Source organism: Puma concolor, chromosome C2, assembly GCF_028749965.1.
Source record: "Puma concolor isolate L17-30 chromosome C2, mPumCon1.1.hap2, whole genome shotgun sequence".
NCBI lineage: Eukaryota > Metazoa > Chordata > Mammalia > Carnivora > Felidae > Puma > Puma concolor.
Genome location: NC_141675.1, coordinates 64,826,561 through 64,849,200, shown reverse-complemented (window position 1 = coordinate 64,849,200; position 22,640 = coordinate 64,826,561). Strand labels below are relative to the sequence as shown.

At 38.5% G+C, this 22,640-nt stretch overlaps 1 protein-coding gene and 2 long non-coding RNA genes across 9 annotated transcripts in view; 2 read left to right on the top strand and 1 right to left on the bottom strand.

Moving 5' to 3' along the window:
* The window catches only part of PLD1 (phospholipase D1), a 208,849-nt gene that overhangs the window by 174,297 nt on the left and 11,912 nt on the right, over positions 1-22,640 (top strand). For all 7 annotated transcript variants that reach the window (XM_025914090.2, XM_086674719.1, XM_086674720.1 and 4 more), the window contains 2 exons: positions 11,830-11,964; positions 19,373-19,526. In XM_025914090.2, the coding sequence (XP_025769875.1) occupies positions 11,830-11,964; positions 19,373-19,526 (289 nt within the window). The remainder of the gene's footprint in view (positions 1-11,829; positions 11,965-19,372; positions 19,527-22,640) is intronic.
* On the top strand, positions 4,384-8,934 carry LOC147577296 (uncharacterized). The gene is made up of 2 exons (XR_015240124.1): positions 4,384-5,833; positions 6,073-8,934. It is a non-coding gene; the product is annotated as an uncharacterized LOC147577296 (long non-coding RNA).
* The window catches only part of LOC147577295 (uncharacterized), a 48,537-nt gene continuing 37,659 nt past the window's right edge, over positions 11,763-22,640 (bottom strand). The window contains exons 4-5 of the long non-coding RNA XR_015240123.1: positions 12,937-13,150; positions 11,763-12,136 (exon numbers count right to left, since the gene is read on the bottom strand). This is a non-coding gene — a long non-coding RNA (uncharacterized LOC147577295). The remainder of the gene's footprint in view (positions 12,137-12,936; positions 13,151-22,640) is intronic.

Sequence of the window (22,640 nt, the reverse complement as noted above, 5' to 3'; positions counted from 1 at the left end):
ATACAAAGCTAAAGAGAGGATCCTGAAAGCAGCTAGGGACAAAAGGTCCTTAACCTACAAGATAGACACATAAAGTTAGTAGCAGACCAGTCCACTGAAATTTGGCAGGCCAGAGGGAGTGGCACAAATATTCAGTGCACTGAATAGGAAAAGTATGCAGCCACAAATCCTTTATCCAGCAAGGCTGTCATTCAGAATAGAAGGAAAGATGAAGACTTTTCCAGACAAACAAAAACTAAAGGAGTTCATGACCACTAACCAGCCCTGCAAGAAATTTTAAGGGGGACTCTATGGTAACAAACAAACAAACAAGACAAAAAGCAACAAAGACTAGAAAGGACCAGAGAACATCACCAGAAACATCACCTCTACAGGTAACAAAATGGCACTAAGTTCATATCTTTCAATAATCACTAAATATAAATGGACTAAATGATCCAAACAAAAGACATAGGGTATCATAATGGATAAAAAACAAGATCCACTACATACTGCCTACAGGAGATTCATTTTAGACCTAAAGACACCTGCAGATTGAAAGTGAGGGGAAGGAAACCATCTATCATGCTAATAGAGGTCAAAAGAAAGCCAGAGTATGCATACTTATATCAGAAAACTAGATTTTAGAAAAAAAACCATAACAAGAGATGAAGAAGGGCATTATATCATAATTAAGGGGTCTTATCCATCAAGAAGATCTAACAATTGTAAATATTTATGCCCCGAACTTGATAGAACCCAAATACATAAATCAATTAATCACAATCATAAAGAAACTCATTGATAATAATACCATAATAATAAAAGGCTTTAATATCTCACTTATAGCAAAGGACAGATCATCTAAGCAGAAAATCAACAAGGAAACAATGGCTTTCAGTAATACACTGGACCAGATAGACTTAACAGATATATTTAGAAGATTTCATCCTAAAGCAGCAGAATACACATTCTTGTCAAGTGCACATGAAACATTCTCCAGAATAGATAACCTACTGGGTCACAAATCAGCCCTCCACAGGTACAAAAAGACTGAGATTATACCATGCATATTTTCAGATCACAACTCTATGAAACTTGAAATCAACTACAAGAAAAAATTTGGAAAGCTCTCAAATACATGGAGGTTAAAGAACATCCTACTAAAGAATGGATGGGTTGGGGCGCCTGGGTGGCTCAGTCGGTTGGGCGGCCGACTTCGGCTCAGGTCATGATCTCGCGGTCCGTGAGTTCGAGCCCCGCGTCGGGCTCTGTGCTGACAGCTCAGAGCCTGGAGCCTGTTTCAGATTCTGTGTCTCCCTCTCTCTGACCCTCCCCCGTTCATGCTTTGTCTCTCTCTGTCTCAAAAATAAATAAACGGTAAAAAAAAAAAAAAAAAAAAAAAAAAAAAAAAAAAAAAAGAATGGATGGGTTGACCAGGAAATTAAAGAAGAAATAAAAAATACATGGAAGCAAATAAAAATGAAAACATGACAGTCCAAATCCTTTGGGATACAGCAAAGGCGGTCCTAAGAAAAAAATACGTTGCAATTCAGGCCTATGTCAAGAAGCCAAAAGGGTCCCAAATACACAACATAACCTTATACCTAAAGAAGATAGAAAAGGAACAGCAAGTAAAACCCAAAGCCAGCAGAAGAGAAATAATAAAGATTAGAGCAGAAGTAAATGATCTAGAAACAAACAAAAAAACCCAGTAAAACGATCAATCTAAAAGCTAGTTTTTTGAAAAAATAAACAAAATTGATAAACCCCTAGCCAGACTTCTCAAAAAGAAAAGAGAGAAGACCCAAATCAATAAAATCATGAAAGAAAGAGGAGAGATCACAACCAACACCACAGACATGCAAACAATTGTAAGAGAATACTATGAAAAATTATATGCCAAAAAACTGGACAATCTGGAAGAGTGGAAAAATTCCTAGAAACTCACACACTACCAAAACTCAAACAGGAAGAAACTGAAATTGCAACAGGCCATACCAGCAAAGAATTAAATCATTTATCAAAAATCTCCCCAACAAGGGGCGCCTGGGTGGCGCAGTCGGTTAAGCGTCCGACTTCAGCCAGGTCACGATCTCGCGGTCCGTGAGTTCGAGCCCCGCGTCGGGCTCTGGGCTGATGGCTCGGAGCCTGGAGCCTGTTTCCGATTCTGTGTCTCCCTCTCTCTCTGCCCCTCCCCCGTTCATGCTCTGTCTCTCTCTGTCCCAAAAATAAATAAACGTTGAAAAAAAAAATTAAAAAATCTCCCCAACAAATAAGATTCCTGGGCCAGATGGCTTCCCAGGGGAATTCTACCAGACATTTAAAGAAGAGTTAATACCTATTCTTCTCAAACTATTCCAAAAAATAGAAATGGAAGGAAACCTTCCAAACTTATTCTATGAAGCCAGCATTACCTTGATTCCCAAACCAGACAAACACCCCACTAAAAAGGAGAATTACAGGTCAATATCCCTAATGAACCTGGATGTTAAAATTCTCAACAAGATACTAGCAAATTGAATTCAACTATGCATTAAAAAATTACTCACCATGATCAAGTAGAATTTATTCCTGGGCTATAGGACTGGTTCAATATTTGCAAATCAATCAATGTGATACACCACATTAATAAAAGAAAAGATAAGAACCATATTGTCCTCAATAGATGCAGAGAAATCATTTGACAAAACACAGCATTTTTTCTTGATAAAAGCCCTCAAGAAAGTAGGTATAGAATAAACATACATCAACATCATAAAAACCATATATGAAAAGCCCACAGTCATATCATCCTCAGTGGGGAAAAACTGAGAGCTTTTCCCCTAAGGTCAGGAACACGACAGGGAGGTCCACTGTCACCATTATTGTTCAACATAGTACTGGAAGTCCTAGCCTCAGCAATCAGACAACAGAAAAGAAATACAAGGCCCACAAATTGGCAAAGAAGTCAACCTTTCACTCTTCGCAGATTACATGATACTCTACACGGAAAACCCGAAAGACCACCAAAATACTGTTAGAACTGATATCTGAATTCAGGAGTCACAGGATATAAGGTCAACATACAGAAATGGGTTGCATTTCTATATACCGATAATAAAGCAGCAGAAAGAGAAATTAAGGAATCTATCCCATTTATGGTTTCACCAAAGACCATAAGATACATAGGAATGAACCTAACCAAAGAGGTAACAGATAGGATGTATGCTGAAAACTATAGAAAACTATGGACTCCATCATCAACTTATGAATGGATAAAGAAGATGTGGTATATATGTATATAAAATGGAATATAAAAGAATGAAATCTTGCCATTTGCAATCACATTGATGGAACTAGAGTGTATGATGCTAAGCAAAATAAGTCAGAGAAAGACCAATACAATTGGATTTCACTCATATATGGAATTTTAATAAACAAGAGACAAGCAAAGAAAAAGAGAGGGGTGGGGCACAAATCAAGAAATAGACTCTTAACTATAGAGAACAAACTGATGGTTACCAGAGAGGAGGTTGGTGGGAGTATTGATGAAATAGGTGATGGGGATTAAAGAGTGCAATTTGTACACTTGAAGCTAATATTACACCATATGCTAACTGGAATTTAAATAAAAGCTTAAAAAAATGGCACAGGCTCTTTGGAAAGCAAATTAGTAGTTCCTTATAAATTAAACATAGAGTTACCATGTAACCCAGCATTTCTGCTCCACAGTATATCCTGAAGAGAACTGAAAACATATGTCCACATAAAAACTTGTACGTGAACCTTTATAGTAGCATTATTCATAATAGTGAAAAAGTTGAAATTACCCAAATATCCATTAACTGACAAATGTAGAAACAGAATGTTTATATCCATACAATGAAATATTATTTATATATAAAAAGAAATGGACTGATACAGGGTACAACATGGATGAACCTTGAAAGTGTTATGGTAAATACAAAGAAGCCAGACACAAAAAGGCCACAATTGTATAATTCCATTTTTATGAAATGTTTTTAATAGGTAAATCTATACAGTCAGGAAAGTAAATTAGTCATTGCTAGGGTATGGAGAGAGTGGAATGGGGAATGACTCCTAATGGGGATGGCATTTCTTTTTGGTGTAATAAAAATATCTTACCCCCCTCTCTGCCCCTTCCCCGCTCATGCTCTGTGTCTCTCTGTCTCTCAATAGTAAATAAACATTTTTTAAAAAGTGGGGGGAGGTGCCTGGGTGGCACAGTCAGTTGGGCATCTGACTTCGGCTCAGGTCATGGTCTTAGAGTTTGTGAGTTCGAGCCCCGCTCAGAGGCTCAGAGCCTGGAGCCTGTCTCAGATTCTGTGTCTGCCTCTCTGCCCCTTCCCCACTCATGCTCTGTGTCTCTCTGTCTCTCAATAATAAACGTTTTTTAAAAATGTCTTAAAATGAGATAGTGGTGGTGATTGTACAACTTTGTGAAGGTACTGAAAAAAAACACTGAATGATCTGAATGATATACTTTAAAGGAGTGATTGTTTGGTATATGGATTTATAAATGATTTGGAAGCTTTAAAAATAAGGAGTTAAGCTTTTAGTATATGATAAATTTAAATATATACTGTGTGTGTGTGTGTGTGTGTGTGTGTGTGTGTGTGTGTGTGTGTGTGTTGGCTCTTTCATAATTTTTCACTAATGATATGCTAGTCAACTCTCTGGAAACATGAGACATGTTTAGACATGGGGCATGTACATTACCAATAATAAATACTTTCAAAGTTGTATCTCATTGCATCTAGGACAGGGAAGATTTACTAGAGCATTATCCCTGTCTCTGCTTCTAATGGCTTAAAATGAAGATGATAATGAATGAATAAGTCTCTAAAAGAAATATTGCCAAAAACAAAATCGGGAAAGCCATTCAGTGCTGACAGTGACTAGTAAAAAATGCAAAGGTGAAGTTATAGGAAAATAAAAAGTCAGAATAAGCCTATTATTTAGTTTCTCGACCATAAAAATGCCTGAGCTTATTATAAAGCATTCTTTTGGCTCTGGCCCCTTTTCCTGTCTTTGGCTATTCAGGGGAAAAATTGGATTTTAACACAAGAAGTAATTTCAATGCTAAGCCCTCTTATGAAAAGATTTCCAAGTACCCTGGGAACAAGTCAAAATCAGGCATCTCAGTGGGAAAAATGTTCACACTCTAAACATAAAGAACAGATTAATTACATAACGCCCCTTTCTGAGGCACAATGTTGTATTGTTCGTTTTGTTTTCGTAAATGTGTAGTGGGTTTTAAATACATGAACTAGCTAATCTCAAACTGTATAGATAACTGTAGTTCTGTACTGTTTCAATTCTTTAGAAATAACAAAACTGCTATAAATATGTTAAAATTCCTGAAAAGAAAACCAGCAGCTATTAGTGTACTATAATCATCATATATACCAATCTTCAGGGATTTAGTGTTTAATTTAAAGAATTTCTTTATCATTTTTATAATTTTTCTGTATTCTGGCATGTCAGCAGCCAATTTAGTATAATTTAACACAAGGTCTAGAGGTTTTCAGTCAGGATTAGAAGTATGCCTGTATGAAGTGCTACTTTTTAAAAAAAAATGTATTTATTAATTTTGAGACAGAGAGTGGGGAAGGGTCACAGAGAGAGGGAGAAAGAGAGAATCCTGAGCAGGCTCCATGCTAACAGCACAAAGCCCAATGCGGGGCTCAAATTCACAAAAGTCATGAGATCGTGACCTGAGCCAAAGTCCAGTGCTTAACTGATTGAGCCACCCAGGAGCCCCACAAGAACTACAGCTTTTTAAGTAGCAAAAGCCTGTAACAACTCTTGAAATCCTTTCACAAAACTTTCTCACAAACATCAAGAGTCTGTTGTATTGAATTCCCATCTTTTTTTTTTTTAATTTTTTTTTTAACGTTTATTTATTTTTGAGACAGAGAGAGACAGAGCATGAACCGGGGAGGGTCAGAGAGAGAGGGAGACACAGAATCTGAAACAGGCTCCGAGCTCTGAGCGGTCAGCACAGAGCCCGACACGGGGCTCGAACTCACGGACCGCGAGATCATGACCTGAGCCGAAGTCGGCCGCTTAACCGACTGAGCCACCCAGGCGCCCCTGAATTCCCATCTTTTGATGGTACATCTATAAACCAAACTTCCTAACAGATATGTCCTAAGGGTCTATATAAAACCTCCAGATCCTCACATACCTCCATGACATATAATTTGGAAATCTCCTGATACTTTTCTATTAATGGCTTTATATTAATGCTTCTACATGCCCCAGGCTTTCTCATACTTTCTTCAAAAGGTACTTGTTTCCTCAGCATATCCCCACACTTCAAGTAAACATTGTGAACTCCCCTGTCGTGTGAGCAGGGGAGAGGGGCAGAGAGAAAGAATCTTAAGCAGGCTATGCACTCAGTGCAGAACCCAACGTGGGGCTCGATCCTACAACCCTGGGATAATGACCTGAGCCAAAATCAAGAGTCAGAGGCTTAGCTGACTGAGCCACCCAAGTGTCCCAAGCCAGTTTTCTTTATAGAACACAGTACTGACCAAAATAGCTTTTTCTTTTTTTCACATAGCATGTATGGTGGGATAATTCACATATTAGATGGGTGCCCCCACTTTACCTGACAGGCTACACTATATTAATCTAAAATGTCCTAGGCTCCTGGGTGGCTCGCTTGGTTAAGCGGCCAACTCTTGATTTTGGCTCAGGTCATGATCTTACAGTTCATGGGTCTGAGTCCCACGTCGGGCTCCGTGCGACAGCGTGAACCCTGCTTGGGATTCTGTCTCTCTCCCTCTCTGCCGCTGCCCTGCTCATGCCCTCTCTCTCTTTCTCTCTCAAAATAAATAAATAAACTTAGAAAAACATAAAATGTCCACTTTCTGGCTAGGGCCCTGATCTTTCCTTTTGGGTTCTGTTACTGGTCCTAACCTTTAGTTTTTTTATTCCATGAGAGGCATTTTTTGCAAAGAAACAAAGTTTTTATCACTTTACAGGAGTTATTTCATAGGCAAGGAAGAATGGAAAGTAGTATGGATCGTGGGCTGCAAGGCTGTCCTGCTAACTTGATACATTGCAGATATTCTCCAGCCTTGCTATGGGATGACACAAATCTGCACCTTCAAAAATTCCATTTATTACATGTCTTAAACCTTCAGGCTGCTAAGCTAGTCAGTATCACTAATCTTTTTAAAAAATTATTTTAAAATAATTTCAGACTTACAGAAGGCCTTCTAGAACTGCCGTATACCCTTCATCCTGATTACCCAAATGTTAACCTTTTACCTTCTTTGTTTTGTCATTCTTTGATAATAATTAGATTCATAGACAGATGGGTTTTTCTCTTAAGAACATTTCTTATATATATATATGTATGTATATGTGTGTGTGTATATATATATAATAAAATATGATATGATACCATATCATATATATCTTAGGATATATAAGTTGCAGCTATAATGCCCATTTACCCCTAAATACTTGAGTATGTGTTTCTGAAAAGAAAAAAAAAAAGACATTAAAAAAAGCAGGTAGAATTCCATTATCAAATTAATGAAATTAACATTGATATAATATTATTATCTTATTTGTACACCTTATTGAAATTTTGCCAATTGAATTACTGGTGTCCTTTATAGCAAAAATGTATGTATTTATGTATTTATTTATGTATTTGCATTGGTATGGACTTATGGATTCTTATTTTATTTAGTGAATATAATTTTAATGCCCAGCTTGCACAGGTTTGGCCAGTGAGTACCTTTATAAGTTGGCTCATCTGTGCTTTTGATATGTTCCCATCAGCCTTTTTTTCTTGGTGGCACAAGAAGAGTTCTATACTCTTCTTGTATATTCCCAGAATTAGCCCTAGAATCAGCCATTCCTCCAAGAAACCTAGATTCTTCTAGTGGAAAGTGACATTTAGAACCCAGAATCCTGGTGCTAGAAATGATCATTGCTACCGGGATGTCATTGTGTTAAGACCTATGGTATACACATTACCTATCTATCACCCATAAATATATCTGTTTGTCCATCTGTCTGTCTCCACGCTAAGGCTTCCAGTTCCAGTCCCACACCACAGAGTTCTTTCTGGATATCTCTCTTTCTATTTTTAAAACTCCTTTCTCTCACAGTGAGAAACCTGGCTCCTTTTATCTACAATGTATGTATTTCCTCAATCCTATAATACACAGAAAATAGTTTTAGAATTGCTAGCCCATACTACTATGAGAAATGAATCTATTCCCCAAAATTCAATATTTGTTTATAGTTCTTTTTGTCTTTAGCCTAATGGTATATACTCAAATGTTAGTGTTCAAAATTTACTTGGATTATGTTATTAATTTGAAATACAGTTAGATTCATTTGCTTTAGTCTGTTCTATTTTAGAGGTTTTTTTCTATATTTTTCTTGATTTTTTTGAGTGCGTGCAATATACTTCCAATAATCAGAACCATAAAAATGACATACTAAGATAAATATCACTTCCCTATACTTTGTGTCAGTTTCCTCCCCACCCATCTTCTCTACCCTATTTCCCTTACATCTGCTATCTGTAGCCAATGTTGTCAGTTTCTAGAATATTCTTACAGTGTTTCTTTTTGTACAAATGAGCAGATATAATGCATATATTCTTACTTTTCCCATATCAATTCATGGAACTCTTCATTTATTTTGACATCTGCATGGTCTTCCACGTATAGATTTGCCATAGTCGTTCAATCATTCCCCTCTGGGTGGACATTTAGATTGTTTTCAGTATGTTTCAATTACAGTTATGCAATGAATAACCTTGTCCATTTATATTCTTTTTTGTTGGAAGTGTATATTTATGGTAAATTTCTAGGGTGGGATTGCTAATCCTAAATGAAATAAGTCAGCCAGAGAAAAACAAATGCCCATATGATCTCACTCATAGGTGGAATTTAAGAAATAAAACAAATGAGCAAAGGAAAAAAAAAAGCAACAAACCAAGAAACAGACTCTTAACTATAGAGAACAAACTGATGGTTACCAAAGAGGAGGCGGATATACAGACTTTATAGTATGTGTTAATATCAGATAGTGTTAATGCCCCCTCATAATTTTTCTTTTCCAGCTTTTATCATACCCATTCTTGGATGTTTCTTTTTCTGTATGAATTATAATATTAAATTTTCTAGGTCCATAAAAACAGGTTGGTATTTCTACTGAGATTATGTTAAATTTATAAGTTAAGATGGAGAGAGTTGGCATCTTTTTAATGTTGAATTGTTCTATCCCAGAACAAGGGTGTCTTTATTTGCTCAAATCTATTCTTGTGTCTTTTGATAGTGTTTTAATTTTTTCTTCATAAAGATTTCAGACACCTGATGATAAGCTTATTGTTTATCTTTGTGTTTTATCTTTTTTCCTGCCATTGTAAGCAACAGTTTCTCTGATTTTTATCCTCTAAATGGTCATTGTTTGTGTGTATGAAGGCTATTGATTTCTATATGTTAATTTATATCCTATTGTCATATTTAATTTTTTTATCATTTGAGATATTTTTATCATTGATTCCCCAGGTATACTATCATATTATCTGGAAATGGAGATGGTTATACTTATGTGACTTTTCTTATCTAAATACATTAGCTGATACCTCCAAGGCAATGTTAAATAGTATTGAAAATATTATACACATGCACACATATTATATGTGTATAATACATATATATATATATATATAATATAGTTTTAAGCATGTTAAGAAAGGATTCATTTTCTGTTTTCTTCATTATTTTTATCCAGAATGGGTGCTGAATTGTGTAAAAAGCTCTTCAGCATCTGTTATAATAATCGTATGATTTTTCTCCCCAGATTGATCAATATCATGTTTTATATTAATGGATGTCCTCATACTGAGCAGACTTGCACCACTGAAATGCATCTCACTTTGGCATGGTGTATCATTTTCTGAATGTGTACCACTAGTGTTAAATCCATAAATGCCAAAGCTCTGCAACACTGTCATTCAGAGAAGGATATCCCCCAAAAACCAAAACAAAAACCCCCAAAAGAATGATATCCCCTAAGGCACTTATTGGATTAGAGATTTCTACTGACTCAGAACCTCTGGGGAGGGTTTCCAGATTCCATTTCTGAGAGGTCCTCACAGAGGCAGTCTTTATGCACACTGAGAACCATTGGCCTACCATATAGCTTAATGTGGATTTTTTATGGGAAGTTACTGCAAAACCTTATTTACTCTAGCAAGGAATTTTCTCCATGATTCCTTTAAAAACCTGCTTTATATCTTAAAATTTTAGATCATGAGCCAGCTTCAGGAAAACAAATTGACGATACCAAAAGCTAAAATATTAGCTGTCACCTGACTGTCCATTTATCCATTTATCCATTCACTCATTTATTCACCTTCCTTTAGCACTATGCAATGATAGGGGTACAAAAATGTATAAGACCTCCATAAGAGTAGAAGAAATGGAGGATTAAATGAATGTAAAATAATATATTAGGTGTTATGTTAGAAATATTTTCCAGGAATTTTATGGGTATGATAGGCTTAAAAGAGGAAATACTTCTTTCTCCTGGATCAGAGGTTTCAGGAGTTGATGCTTTAGATGAGCCATCTTTCCAATATAACATTAACAAATAGGGAAGAAATTTATTTACAAAATCTTATGTACATGAAACTTTTTAGGAACGAATCTCTTACACATCATGTACTAGTACATCAACACATCAACTCTTGGCAAACAAAGCTACAATATTATTTACATATATAAGGGAAGGGTTATCTGTAAATGGACCAATCTCTCTCTATAACCTATGAATGAATTTCTTTCCCAGACCCTCATATTTAATAGAAATACCGAGTAACATCAACAGGATAATAGAAAGCATCAGTAATACATGGAAACTTCAGTAAACAGAACATGAACTGCCATTGTTTCTGTTAGAATGGTTCGGATTCTCTTAAAGGAGAAAAATTATATTCTCTTTCTATTAGAATTCATGATGGTTTTGCTCTGCTCCATTTATTCTTAGTATAAGACTTTCCTTATCCAGGACAACTGCTGTGTGGGAGAAGGACCATAAAATTGTGTGACTGACATTCATGCCAGGATAATGGTTATGGGTTGGCTTGGTATGGAATGCATTTCTTCTCATCACACGAATGGCCTTCATGTGATGAGAGGGCAGCATTTTAAAGTACAAACCTGGTACTGCTTGCTCTGGAGAAAATTCTCCAAAGTCAAATGTCGTTAGGTTCTTTCATTTCCTGATTTTAATGATTTAGAAGGAGTGTTATTCAATTGCCAACATTTTTGTTTACACAAAGTCTATAAAATTTAACTGCTGCTGTGTGTTGAAAATGCTGCAAACTATGTCTATATCAAGTAGTTTAGGCATTAATATTTTTGCATCTGATTTAAGCTGCAGCAAGTGTGAACCAAGGTAGATGCAAATGTGACACTGATGTCTTGGTTATCTACTCTGGCTCTGCTTTAATTATCACTCGTTAGTAGTTGCTCATCCAATCATTAAAATACATGTTCACATTTGATATGTTTTTGATTGCCTCAGAAAAAGTAATTCATAGCAAACACTCTCCAGTATGGTTTTTTAATGTGTATCCATCCATATTAATAGTACAATATTCTTCTGATAGCAAAAATAGATCCTGGGTGAGTTCTGATATTATACACACACACACACACACACACACACACACACACACTATACAATCTATTCTTAACCACCTATTTAATGACTATATTTGTTTTGAAAAACAGTAAAATGTAATGTGCCTTTATTGAGCTAGGTCATATTCATTTTAATACTTTCTTTTTTACTTTATAGTTGGCAATCAGTGGATAAATTACATATCATTCTGTGGCCTTAGAACGCATGCAGAGCTTGAAGGAAACCTAGTCACTGAGCTCATCTATGTCCACAGCAAGTTGCTAATTGCTGATGACAACACTGTTATTATTGGTAAGTACATGGTCTCTAATTGTGTTGCTTGCTGGTTGACTTCATGCAAAAATCCTTCTTTCTCTTCCTCCCAAGATTCCTTTGCAGTTGAGAGGGACTGTAACATGTTATCTAAAACATTTCTGGAGCAGTCTTTTTCACTTGTGTCCTTTATAATAATCTCTGTTTTCATCTGTGAAGAAACAAAGGCACAGAGCAACTAAATAACCATTGTGCAAATTACAGTATCCAGAGCAGTGGTTTAACCCAGCAGTATAGTAATCAGTTGTTCTCATTAATTCTTTATTACCTCCTTATTTTTATTTTGAATCTAAGTACCTAGATTTTGGGGGCTGGAGGGGAAGACATGGGGAGGGAAAATGAACAGCCCAACTGACCATTGTCTGATGCATGGATAAAGAAGTACTATATATATATATATATATATATATATATATATATATATATATATATAAAGAATATATATATATATATATATAAGAATATATATATATAAATATATATATATATAAAGAAGTGCTAGCTCTCTCTCTGTCTCTCTCTCATGTATATATATATGTGTATATATGTATATATATACACATATATATATGTATATATATGTATACACACACACACACACACACACACACACACATATATATACCTACATGTACTAAGTGAAATAAATCAGAGAAAGAAAATCCCATATGATTTCACTCATGTGTGGAATTTAAGAAATAAAACAAATGAGCAAAGGGGAAAAACAGTAAATATGCCTTTTCCATCCCTATCCTCCACTGATAAAAAACAGAACTTCATATCTAGGAATAATGAGATTGTCTTCTCTGGAATATGAGTTGAAAAAACAGAAAAAGTAATTCTGAAACCAGAAAATGTATAGACCACAGTGTGGTGATACATATATATGTGTAGACACACACACACACACACACACACACACACACACACACACACTCTTTTAATACTTACCCAGGGCATTTGGAAAAATATCTGTGTCTTCTGTCTGTTGCTCTATTAGGATCAAAGCTCGTCAGGGATTTATTGACTTTCCTATTCCCCCAATAAACAAGGTTTCTCTTATTTTCCCCAAGCGATTCAGGCCTTGCTCTTCAGAAGTCAATCTCAGAATATTTTCATATTAAATTTGTCAATGACAGTTGGAGAGGAGGAGTACTGATGTTTGCTGAAATGGAAAAACAAACAAACAAAGCCAAATAAAATTCAGTTGATTGCTTCAGCAAGATTTCAGAAGTCTGGAAGTTAAAATTGACAGATGTACATTTTTTCCTTTTAAAGCTCATTTTGGCTTTCAGCCTGCTGTACTTTAAATAAAAGTATAGATGAAGAGTACTTTGCAGTAACAGAGCTAATGATTAAATAGATTTGTTGAGTTTTTTAACTGAGTTATTTTCTAGAAAGTTCTGTGAATTTTCCAAGGCTACCGTTTATTTAGGCTAGCAATAATCCGTCTTGCACATAATTCTTACCCATTTTCTTGAAACCAAAGTAGTGGCCTTGGGAGTCTGAAGAGGTCTTACTTGCTAGTCTTTAGGAGCTGGATTTTTCTCTTTCCCCAAGGGCAAAACAGATTTCCCCATAGAAAATCCAAAGATACTTTTGTGTTCTCTGTCTCAGGGGAAACTCTAAGAGAAGCAGGTTTGTTGCTGCTCTAAATTCATAACACAGAGAACGGTATTTCAAATTCTCAGAGAGGAGTTTGAGAAGTTAGGTTGAAAATAACTTACAGGTGTTAAGCAAGTATTTAAAAGCTTAAAAGAGGTTAAAGTAGCCTGTGGCTAAAGTTTCTAACATGGCAAAAGTGCGCCAGGGTTATTGAACAATTGACAGAAGAAAAACATCTAATGTTTATTCTCACATATTCCTCACAAGGAAATACTTGTTTTCCTGCACTACAGATCTCTTCTGTGCGGAGTTTTAATTATCCCTTGCCCTAAGTGCCCCTGCTGCTCATGAAATCTGTGACCAAGTCCACTTTTCTAATCCATCTTAATATTGGCACTTAACCAAACTAACATTTTGTTTGCTTTCCTAAACAAAACAAGGCTCTCCTTAACTCGAAGTAGAGTATCGTGTTGACTAAATGAAATGATGTGTGTGTGTGTGTGTGTGTGTGTGTGTGTGTGTGTGTGTGATCCACTACAGAGCACAATGGGGAGACATAAGACTTGAATCAAACAATGCCACTGCCCCACAGGGCTCAAGGTCTAGAGGGGAGGGAGGTGCTCTTTCCACCTAACACCAGAAACGTCAGGGTGGGTATTGCCGAGCGGGAGTCAGAGGGTCCAGAGGCGTCAATGAGATTGGTAGGTGGGAAGCTATGTAGAAGTAATAAGTATCAGTCCTGAGAGGACAGGCTTGAGAGTGGCTGAGGAAAGTGTGTAGTTGAACGGCTGCCTCCACTTAGCCGAATCCCACAGATCCCAACCCTGGCTGCATTAGAGTTGACTGGGGGGCTTTAAAAATACAGATCAGTGGGGTGCCTGGGTGCTTCAGTCGGTTGAGACTCTTGATTTCAGCTCAGGTCACGATCCCAGGGTCATGGGATCGAGCTTTGTGTCGGGCTCTGCACTGAGCGTGGAGCCTGCTTAAGATTCTCTCTCTCCCCTATTCTCTCTCAAATAAAATCTGTGTGTAAAATTTGGGGGGAAGTTTATCCGTATCTACAATTTACTGTAAAATGGATCCCCTAAAAAAGGTGCCTTAGTGGATAAAGGGATGGAGGGGTACTGGGGGAAAACTGGTTCCTATTTCTGGAAATTCCAGGATTAATTGGTCTGGTTGGGGTGCAGCCATCAAGGTATTTTTTTTTTTTTTGGCACCAGTATTTTTAAAAAGCCTTGTGGGTGCCACTCACATGCAGTCCAAGCTGAGAAATTCTGAACTGGAAGAACAGAGAACACAAGTGGGTAAAAAGTACTGAGTAGCGCATGTGGACTCGGTAGAAGAATCAGGTTTCCTTTAAAACAAGCTAGGGGCACTGGAGTGGCTCCGTCGGTTAAGCATCCGACTTCGGCTCAGGTCATGATCTCACGGTTTGTGGGTTTGAGCCCCGTGTTGGGCTCTGTGCTGACAGCTCAGAGCCTGGAGCCTGCTTCAGATTCTGTGTCTCCCCCTCTCTCTGTCCCTCCCCTGCTCACACTCTGTCTTTCTCTGTCTCTCACAGATGAATAAACATTAAAAAAAAGAGAGATAAAACAAATCAGCTAAAACAGAGTAGAATTGGTGAATTAGTTGTCTGTGACTGCTAAAACAAATGACTACAAACTTAGTGGTCATTTATTACCCAACAGTTCTGTAGATGAGAAGTCCAACGTGGATCTCACTGGGCTACAATGAGGGTGTCAGCAGGGCTACATTCCTTCCTGGAGGCTCCAAGAGAGAAGCTAATTCCTTGCCTTTTCCAGTGCTAGAGTCTGTCAGTGGCCCCCTTCCTCTTTCCTTGGAAGCAGCAACTTTGTTTCTCTCTGAGAGTTCCCAAAAGTCTCAGCCCAAACTTCTCTAATTACATGTCCCTCTGAATCCTCTTCACTTTTTTAAAGACCCTTGTGAAGGGCGCCTGGGTGGCTCAGTCGGTTGAGCGTCCGACTTCGGCTCAGGTCATGATCTCGTGGTTCATGGGTTCGAGCCCCACGTTGTGCTCTGTGCTGACAACTCAGAGCCTGGAGCCTGCTTCGGATTCTGCGTCTCCCTCTCTTTCTCTGCCCCTCACTCACACATGCTCTCTCTCTCTCTCACACTCAAAAATAAACATTAAAAACAGAAAGAATTAAAAAAAAAATACTCTTGGGACTGTGTTGGGCCCACCTGGATAATCCAGGTTCATCACCCTGATGATTAACAACCAGCTGATTAACCAACAGGCCAGCTGATTAACAACCTTAATTCCCCTTTTCTGTGTAACATAACATATTCCTAGGCTTTGGGGATTAGAACACAGTCATCTTTGGGGGCCATTTTTCTGCCTCCCATAGAAAGATCCACAATTTCTCAAACAAGACACTTTTTATTTATTTTATTTTATTTTTTTTTAAATGTTTATTTTTTATTGGGAGACAGAGACAGAGCATGAACATGGGAGGGGCAGAGAGAGGAGGAAACACAGAATCTGAAGTAAGCTCCAGGCTCTGAGCTGTCAGCACAGAGCCCGACGCGGGGCTCGAACCCACAAACCGCGAGACCATGACCTGAGCTGAAGTCGGACGCTCAACCGACTGAGCCACCCGGGCGCCCCAAGACACTTCTTAAAACACAAACCAAAAAGGAAAAGACAGGTAAACCCAACTGCATTAAAATTCAGAACCTTATTCATTAAAAAGCACTATTAAAGAGAATAAAAACATAAACCATAAACTGAAAAAAGGCTAATGGCAACACAATATTCAAAACCTACAAAATACTACCATAAATCAATAAGAAAAAACATCCAAAGGAAAACGGGCAAAGGAATTGTATAGGCATGTCACCAAAGAGGACATACCTAAGGCCCATAAACATAGGAAAAGACATTCATCTGCATTAATATGACACAAAGAACAGCTTTTAAAAATACCATTTGGCAGGGGCGCCTGGGTGGCGCAGTCGGTTAAGCGTCCGACTTCAGCCAGGTCACGATCTCGCGGTCCGGGAGTTCGAGCCCTGCGTCAGGCTCTGGGCTGATGGCTCAGAGCCTGGAGCCTGTTTCCGATTCTGTGTCTCCCTCTCTCTCTGCCCCTCCCCCGTTCATGCTCTGTCTCTCTCTGTCCCAAAAATAAATAAACGTTGAAAAAAAAAATAAAAAAAAAAATACCATTTGGCAAAAATGTAAGAGTTGGACAATCCAGGTATTGACAAAGCTGTAGCACCAGGGACGCCACTCCTATGGAGCACTGGTAAACTCCCACGTGTGCACAACAGGAAACAGATTGCTATGTAGAGTGTTTGTGCATCATAGAAAAACACTAAAAATAACCCAAAACATCCATCAACAGTAGAATGAATAAATAAGTCCTGCTGTGCTCGTTCAAGGAAAATAATGCATTACTATTAGACACAGATAAATCCCAAAGACATAAAACTGAATGAAAGAAGAATGAAAGAAGCAAATCTCAAAAGATTATCTACATATGGATACATTTAAATTGTGCATATATGCATATTTAACTTGTACATACATGTTTGCATATATTCTTTTGTATTTTGCTATATATCACAGTGTTTAAAATGTTTTCTAAAAAGCAGACTTAGAAAAGGCCATTCTCTAAAAATTGAATGGTTTTGGGCACCTGGGTGGCTCAGTTGGTTAAGCGGCCGACGCTTGATTTCAGCTCAGGTCATGATCTCACGGTTCGTGAGATCAAGCCCCGAGTCGGACTCTGTGCTGACCGTGCAGAGCCTACTTGGGATTCTGTCTCTCTCCCTCTCTGTTTGCCCCTCCCTCATTCATGCTTTCTCTCTGTCTCTCTCTCAAAATAAATAAACATAAAAAAACATTGTAGAGCAGTTTATAGATTACTAAATTCTTTCACATAGTCTTACTTAGTTCTCACAAGAACCCTACAAGATCTGTATTATGATCTCGATTTATGAAAGATCAAATTAAAGCTGGAAAAGGTTGGGGCGCCTGGGTGGCACAGTCGGTTAAGCGTCCGACTTCAGCCAGGTCACGATCTCGCGGTCCATGAGTTCGAGCCCCGTGTCAGGCTCTGGGCTGATGGCTCAGAGCCTGGAGCCTGTTTCCGATTCTGTGTCTCCCTCTCTCTCTGCCCCTCCCCCATTCATGCTCTGTCTCTCTCTGTCCCAAAAATAAATAAACGTTGGAAAAAAAAAATTAAAAAAAAAAATAATAAAGCTGGAAAAGGTTAAATGACTCTGTCCAAATTAATGCTGGGCCAACTGTGAAGCCCAAGGATATGGCTACAAATTTTACAGAAAAAATCAAAATGTAAGTACATGCATAAAAGACTATTTGTTGCTAACAAAACAAAGTGTGTCGATGGTTCCCACCTTACAGAGCTCCATAGTGCTCCCATATTTCTGTGAAGTACTTGCTCCATCCTTTCTTTGTCACCCAGGGTCCCCATGGGACCACCATTCACCTCCATAGTTATCATAGATTTCCGTATTAACTACGTGACGATATTGTGGCAAATGGCAGTAAAATCTCTTTAGGAAGGGTCCAGCTTTTCCTCACGTACAACATGCTGCCATTTGGTCTCAGGGCAGGGCTGCTATCACCTTATACCCTGACTGTCCCCATCACAGAGGGTAGCCTCTGCTCCTGTTCAGTCCAACCCTTCTGCTCCGTGTCTGCAGAAGCAGTGGCATGTGTGACTAGGGGAAGAGGAAGAGAAAAGGTCAGGTTCCTTCTGTAGTTTGTAGGACATCTCAAGGATTCAAAAACATGAATCCATAGTGATGAATGCAGAAAAACGTGCTGGGGTTTCTGAATACACAGCAGAGGAGTGGAGAAAGCACAGGTTGAACTAATATTAAAATACTTGCCCTTCACATGTGAAAGTCAACATTCTCCGCTCCTTTGGATTTCAAAATAGCATGGAAGGAAGTTGATAGAAGCTGTTCGCATACCACACAAGTTAGGCAAGAGAATGTTAAATCCAAAGCCACTAATGATAATCCATATTTGAGAGTAGACTCTCTCAGTTGTGAGGCTACTCTGGGGTTTGGCATTCATAAGTATATGACCATGAGTTAAGTAATCAGACTCTGCAGAGTCTGATTCGTAAGTCTAAAAGCTGACTGGGCTGAACTCTGAACTGGTGTGTCTTTTCTCTTTGTGTGCTAAATGATTACATCAGTTAGAATCCTTTGAGCCACCAGATGAAAACTCAGCTAGAATTGTGTGAGACAATAAGGAAAATGTATTACTCTACACACCAAAAGGTAAGAAAGTTGGCTAGTTCAGTGGCTTGAAGACCCAGAGTTTTTCTTCATTCTGCTCTGCTATCTTCAACTTGTCTGCTTGTCCCCTCTTGGTTATAAAATGGCTGCAGCAGCTCCTGGCATCATGTCTTCATCCAACATTCAAACCAGAATATCCAAAGGCTGGAAGAGACCACATTCCAGGCTAGTGTCTGTTTATAAGAAGGAGATAAACTTTCTCAGAAGCCCCTGCAGACTTTTCTTCATGTCACACTGGCTACAATCGTGTCAAGTGCTCATTCCTAAGCCAGTCACGGGCAAAAATCATGAAATTACCATGGCTGGCTAGGACTGATCAAGACTCATGCCTGGGTTAGGGCGGGCCTCCTCTTCCTAAAACTCAGCATCTCTTGATAACCTGAACAAAAGTAAGGTTTTCTTAGCAAGGAAGAATTGAGTGGGGAGGGCAACCAACCGTGTCTGCTATGACGAGAATATTGTCCTATGTCACTGGTTCTCCTTATAGGCTCTGCCAACATAAACGACCGAAGCATGCTGGGGAAGCGTGACAGTGAAATGGCTGTCATTGTACAGGACACAGAGACAGTCCCTTCAGTAATGGATGGGGAAGAATACCAAGCTGGCCGGTTCGCCCAAGGACTTCGGCTGCAGAGCTTCAGGTGGGCCGTCCAAAGCTGTGTCTTTCTTACATGGTTTCACTGTGGTGTTTGCTGAAACCCAGCCCCACCTCCTGCCCTTAGCAGTCATATCATCCCCCAGATTCTTTGTCTAAAACAGCATCTCCCAGAATATGAGATGTGAATCACCAGTAGTGTTAGAAATTACTTTATCTGGGGCATAAACATTCTCCATTTTAATCGTTTTTTTATTATTACCTTTTGAGAGATAGAAGATGAGTAGGGGAGGGGCAGAGGGAGGGAGAGAACACCCAGCGTGGAACCTGACACAGGGCTTGAACTCACGACCCTGGGATCATGACCTGAGCCAAACTCAAGAGTCAGACGCTCAACTGACTGAGCCACCCAGGTACTCCTGTTTTTATTATTTTTATGTGTAATTGAGACAAATAGCATTTTAAATTTATTCATTGATTTAGGACCAGGTTGGGTCAACCCATCTGTGTCTATTTAAGGTTTTTAAAGTAAGTCCATTTTTAAAAATTGTAATAGTCCCAATAATACGGGGATGTAAGAAAAATTATTAAAGGAGGGGGTCAGTGACTACTGATAGTGAAGTGTGGAAACTTCAGCTGCAGACATGAAAGATTCCTGATCTCCTCCAAGAAGATGTGAGTTTTAAACTAATCTGTGGTCAAGCTAAGAGAACACTGGGCTGGGAAGCAAGGGCCGTATGCCCCTAAAGGAGTCTTTTCGTTGGGTTAATGTTTCTGAGAACTTTCTGGTGCTGGGCCCTAACTAGTCTCACCCCAGCCCCTTTAGTCTAGGTGGTCTGAGCGATCCTTCTAGAGCCTAGCTCAGATCCCGTCACTCTGCTCATGGTCAATAGAAGATGCTGACCACTCTTCCATCCCAAGGCCTTTACAGTAAGCCCACGTTTCCATGATTCTAGAGCTGTATCTGCCGAGATGGGTTTTCACCGTGGCCTCCACAGCCAGGGGCAGCGAGTGTCCCTGATTAAGCTTTAAGCTATTTGGGGAAAGCGTACTATGCTTCACAGCACTGCTGTTTTAAGTTTTTCTGGCATGAGTGGTTGAGCTTGGAAACGGGTTCACTTGTAGATAGGCGCATAATGAGTCCTTCGCTCCCTGAAAATGCCACTCCCTTGGTACCTCGCCGTCCAGATTCTGGCTTTTAAGAAGCGAGATAAGCTTCAGTTCCAGAGAGGGGTCATTCTGCTCCTCTCTGCCCCAGGAGCTCAGCGAATCCATCCCTCAAAATCTGACTGTCAATACTACTTAACAGTTTTTATTGCTTTTGTTACTAATTGTTTTGCCAGTAAGATTTTTTTTCCCCAAACCATTGATATTTCAATTAGCTTCTAATGTTAATTTGTTTTGTTTCGTGCGGAAGAGATTAAAATTAGTACCCTGTTAATTAACCCATTGATTGCCTACTGCAGCATATATGAGGAAGCAAATATTTCTTCGTGTAAGCTAGAAACAAATGTCTTTTCAGTTCCATGGGAACTGAAGTATTCTCTTTAGAGTGGTGAGTTTCTTTATAACTTTCTAAAGGTATAATTAAAAAGGTGTAGGTGGTTTTGATTACAACGTATTTTTGTTGTAGAAAATTTGGCAAATACAGGTGAGCAATGAGAAAATTAAATTCATCGGGTCGCCTGGGTGGCTCAGTCCATTACGTGTTCGACTTTGGCTCAGGTCACGATCTCATGGTTTGTGAGTTCGGGCCTCACATTGGGCTGTCAGCACAGAGCCCGCGACGCATCCTCTGTCCCCTTCTCTCTCTGCCCCTCCCCCACTCGTGCTCACTCTCTCTCTCAAAAATAAATAAACAGTAAAAAAAAAAAATGTAAAGAAAAGAAAATTAAATTATCTGTAATCCCACTGCCCAGAGCTAGCAATTTTAACATCTGCTGTATATCATTCCACTTTGTTCTGTACATATATATTACTATTGTGTATTTCTTTTTTAAAACATAATTGGAATCTTACAGTCCTATGAAGTTCTTTATTATTTAAATAATGTTACACACACTTTTCTGTGTCATTAAGTATTCCTCTATAACATTTAACGATGCATTGTGTTACATCATATGACTGTGCTGTAATTCTTCTACATAATGAGACCTCGTTGATAGGCAGGTTTTTCACAGATATGAAAAAGTGGTATAGGGATGCCTGGCTGGCTCAGTTGTGGAGTCTGCGACCCTTGATCTCAGGACTGCGAGCTCAAGCCTCACACTGGGTGTAGAGATCACTTAAAAATAAAATCTTTAAAGTAAATAAATGAGGTGGGTATTTTCGTAGACAAAATCGGATTTACTTTCTTAATTGTTTCCTTAACTAGATCCTTACTGTGGAATTTCAGATCAAAGGAAGTGTGCTGCTTCCTTTGTCCTCTAACTTCTTGCTGTCATCATGAGTAATGCTTTAGAGGGCTCATTGCTCCTGTCTCTACCATCACTGGGTTCTATTATTTTATTTAATCTTTGCCAATTTGTTGGATTTCAAATGGAATTTCATTATTTTAGTTTGCATTTTTTGAGGGTTTTTAAAAAAAATGTTCATTAGCCATATTGTTCTTATAATTGTTCCACTGGAAATTACCTAGCCTGTTCGTGTCCTTTGCCCATTTTGTTGGAATGTTTCCCTTTCTTTGAATGATTTGTAAGTAATGTAAGTATATAAGAGGCTAATTCTTTTGTCACATTGGTTGCAAATCTGATCTGTCAGTTGCCTTCAAATCATATTGAGAGTATTTGTGGGAAACTTCAATTCTTACTAATTAAATCTAACAGGTTTTTTCCCCCTGCTTTTCTTGCATGCTTCGTATGGTTTCCCCAACCCAAGATCAAATACTATATGTTCTTCTAGTTCTTCTTTGATATTGCTTTTTACATTTAACCTCTGTAGCTTATTTTCATGTAAGAAATGAGGTAGCGACTCTTCACTTTTCCTCCCAACCTACCAGTTGATCCAGAACTAAATGATCTGCAGTATTCTCTGCCTCTCTGACATGCAGTGCCTCCTTATGACACATCACAAGGCTATAAATCCTCACTTTACCTGTAGTCTCTCCACTATATGATAATGTAGTTTGCTTACTTGTCCCAGTGTAACACCGCTTTAATTA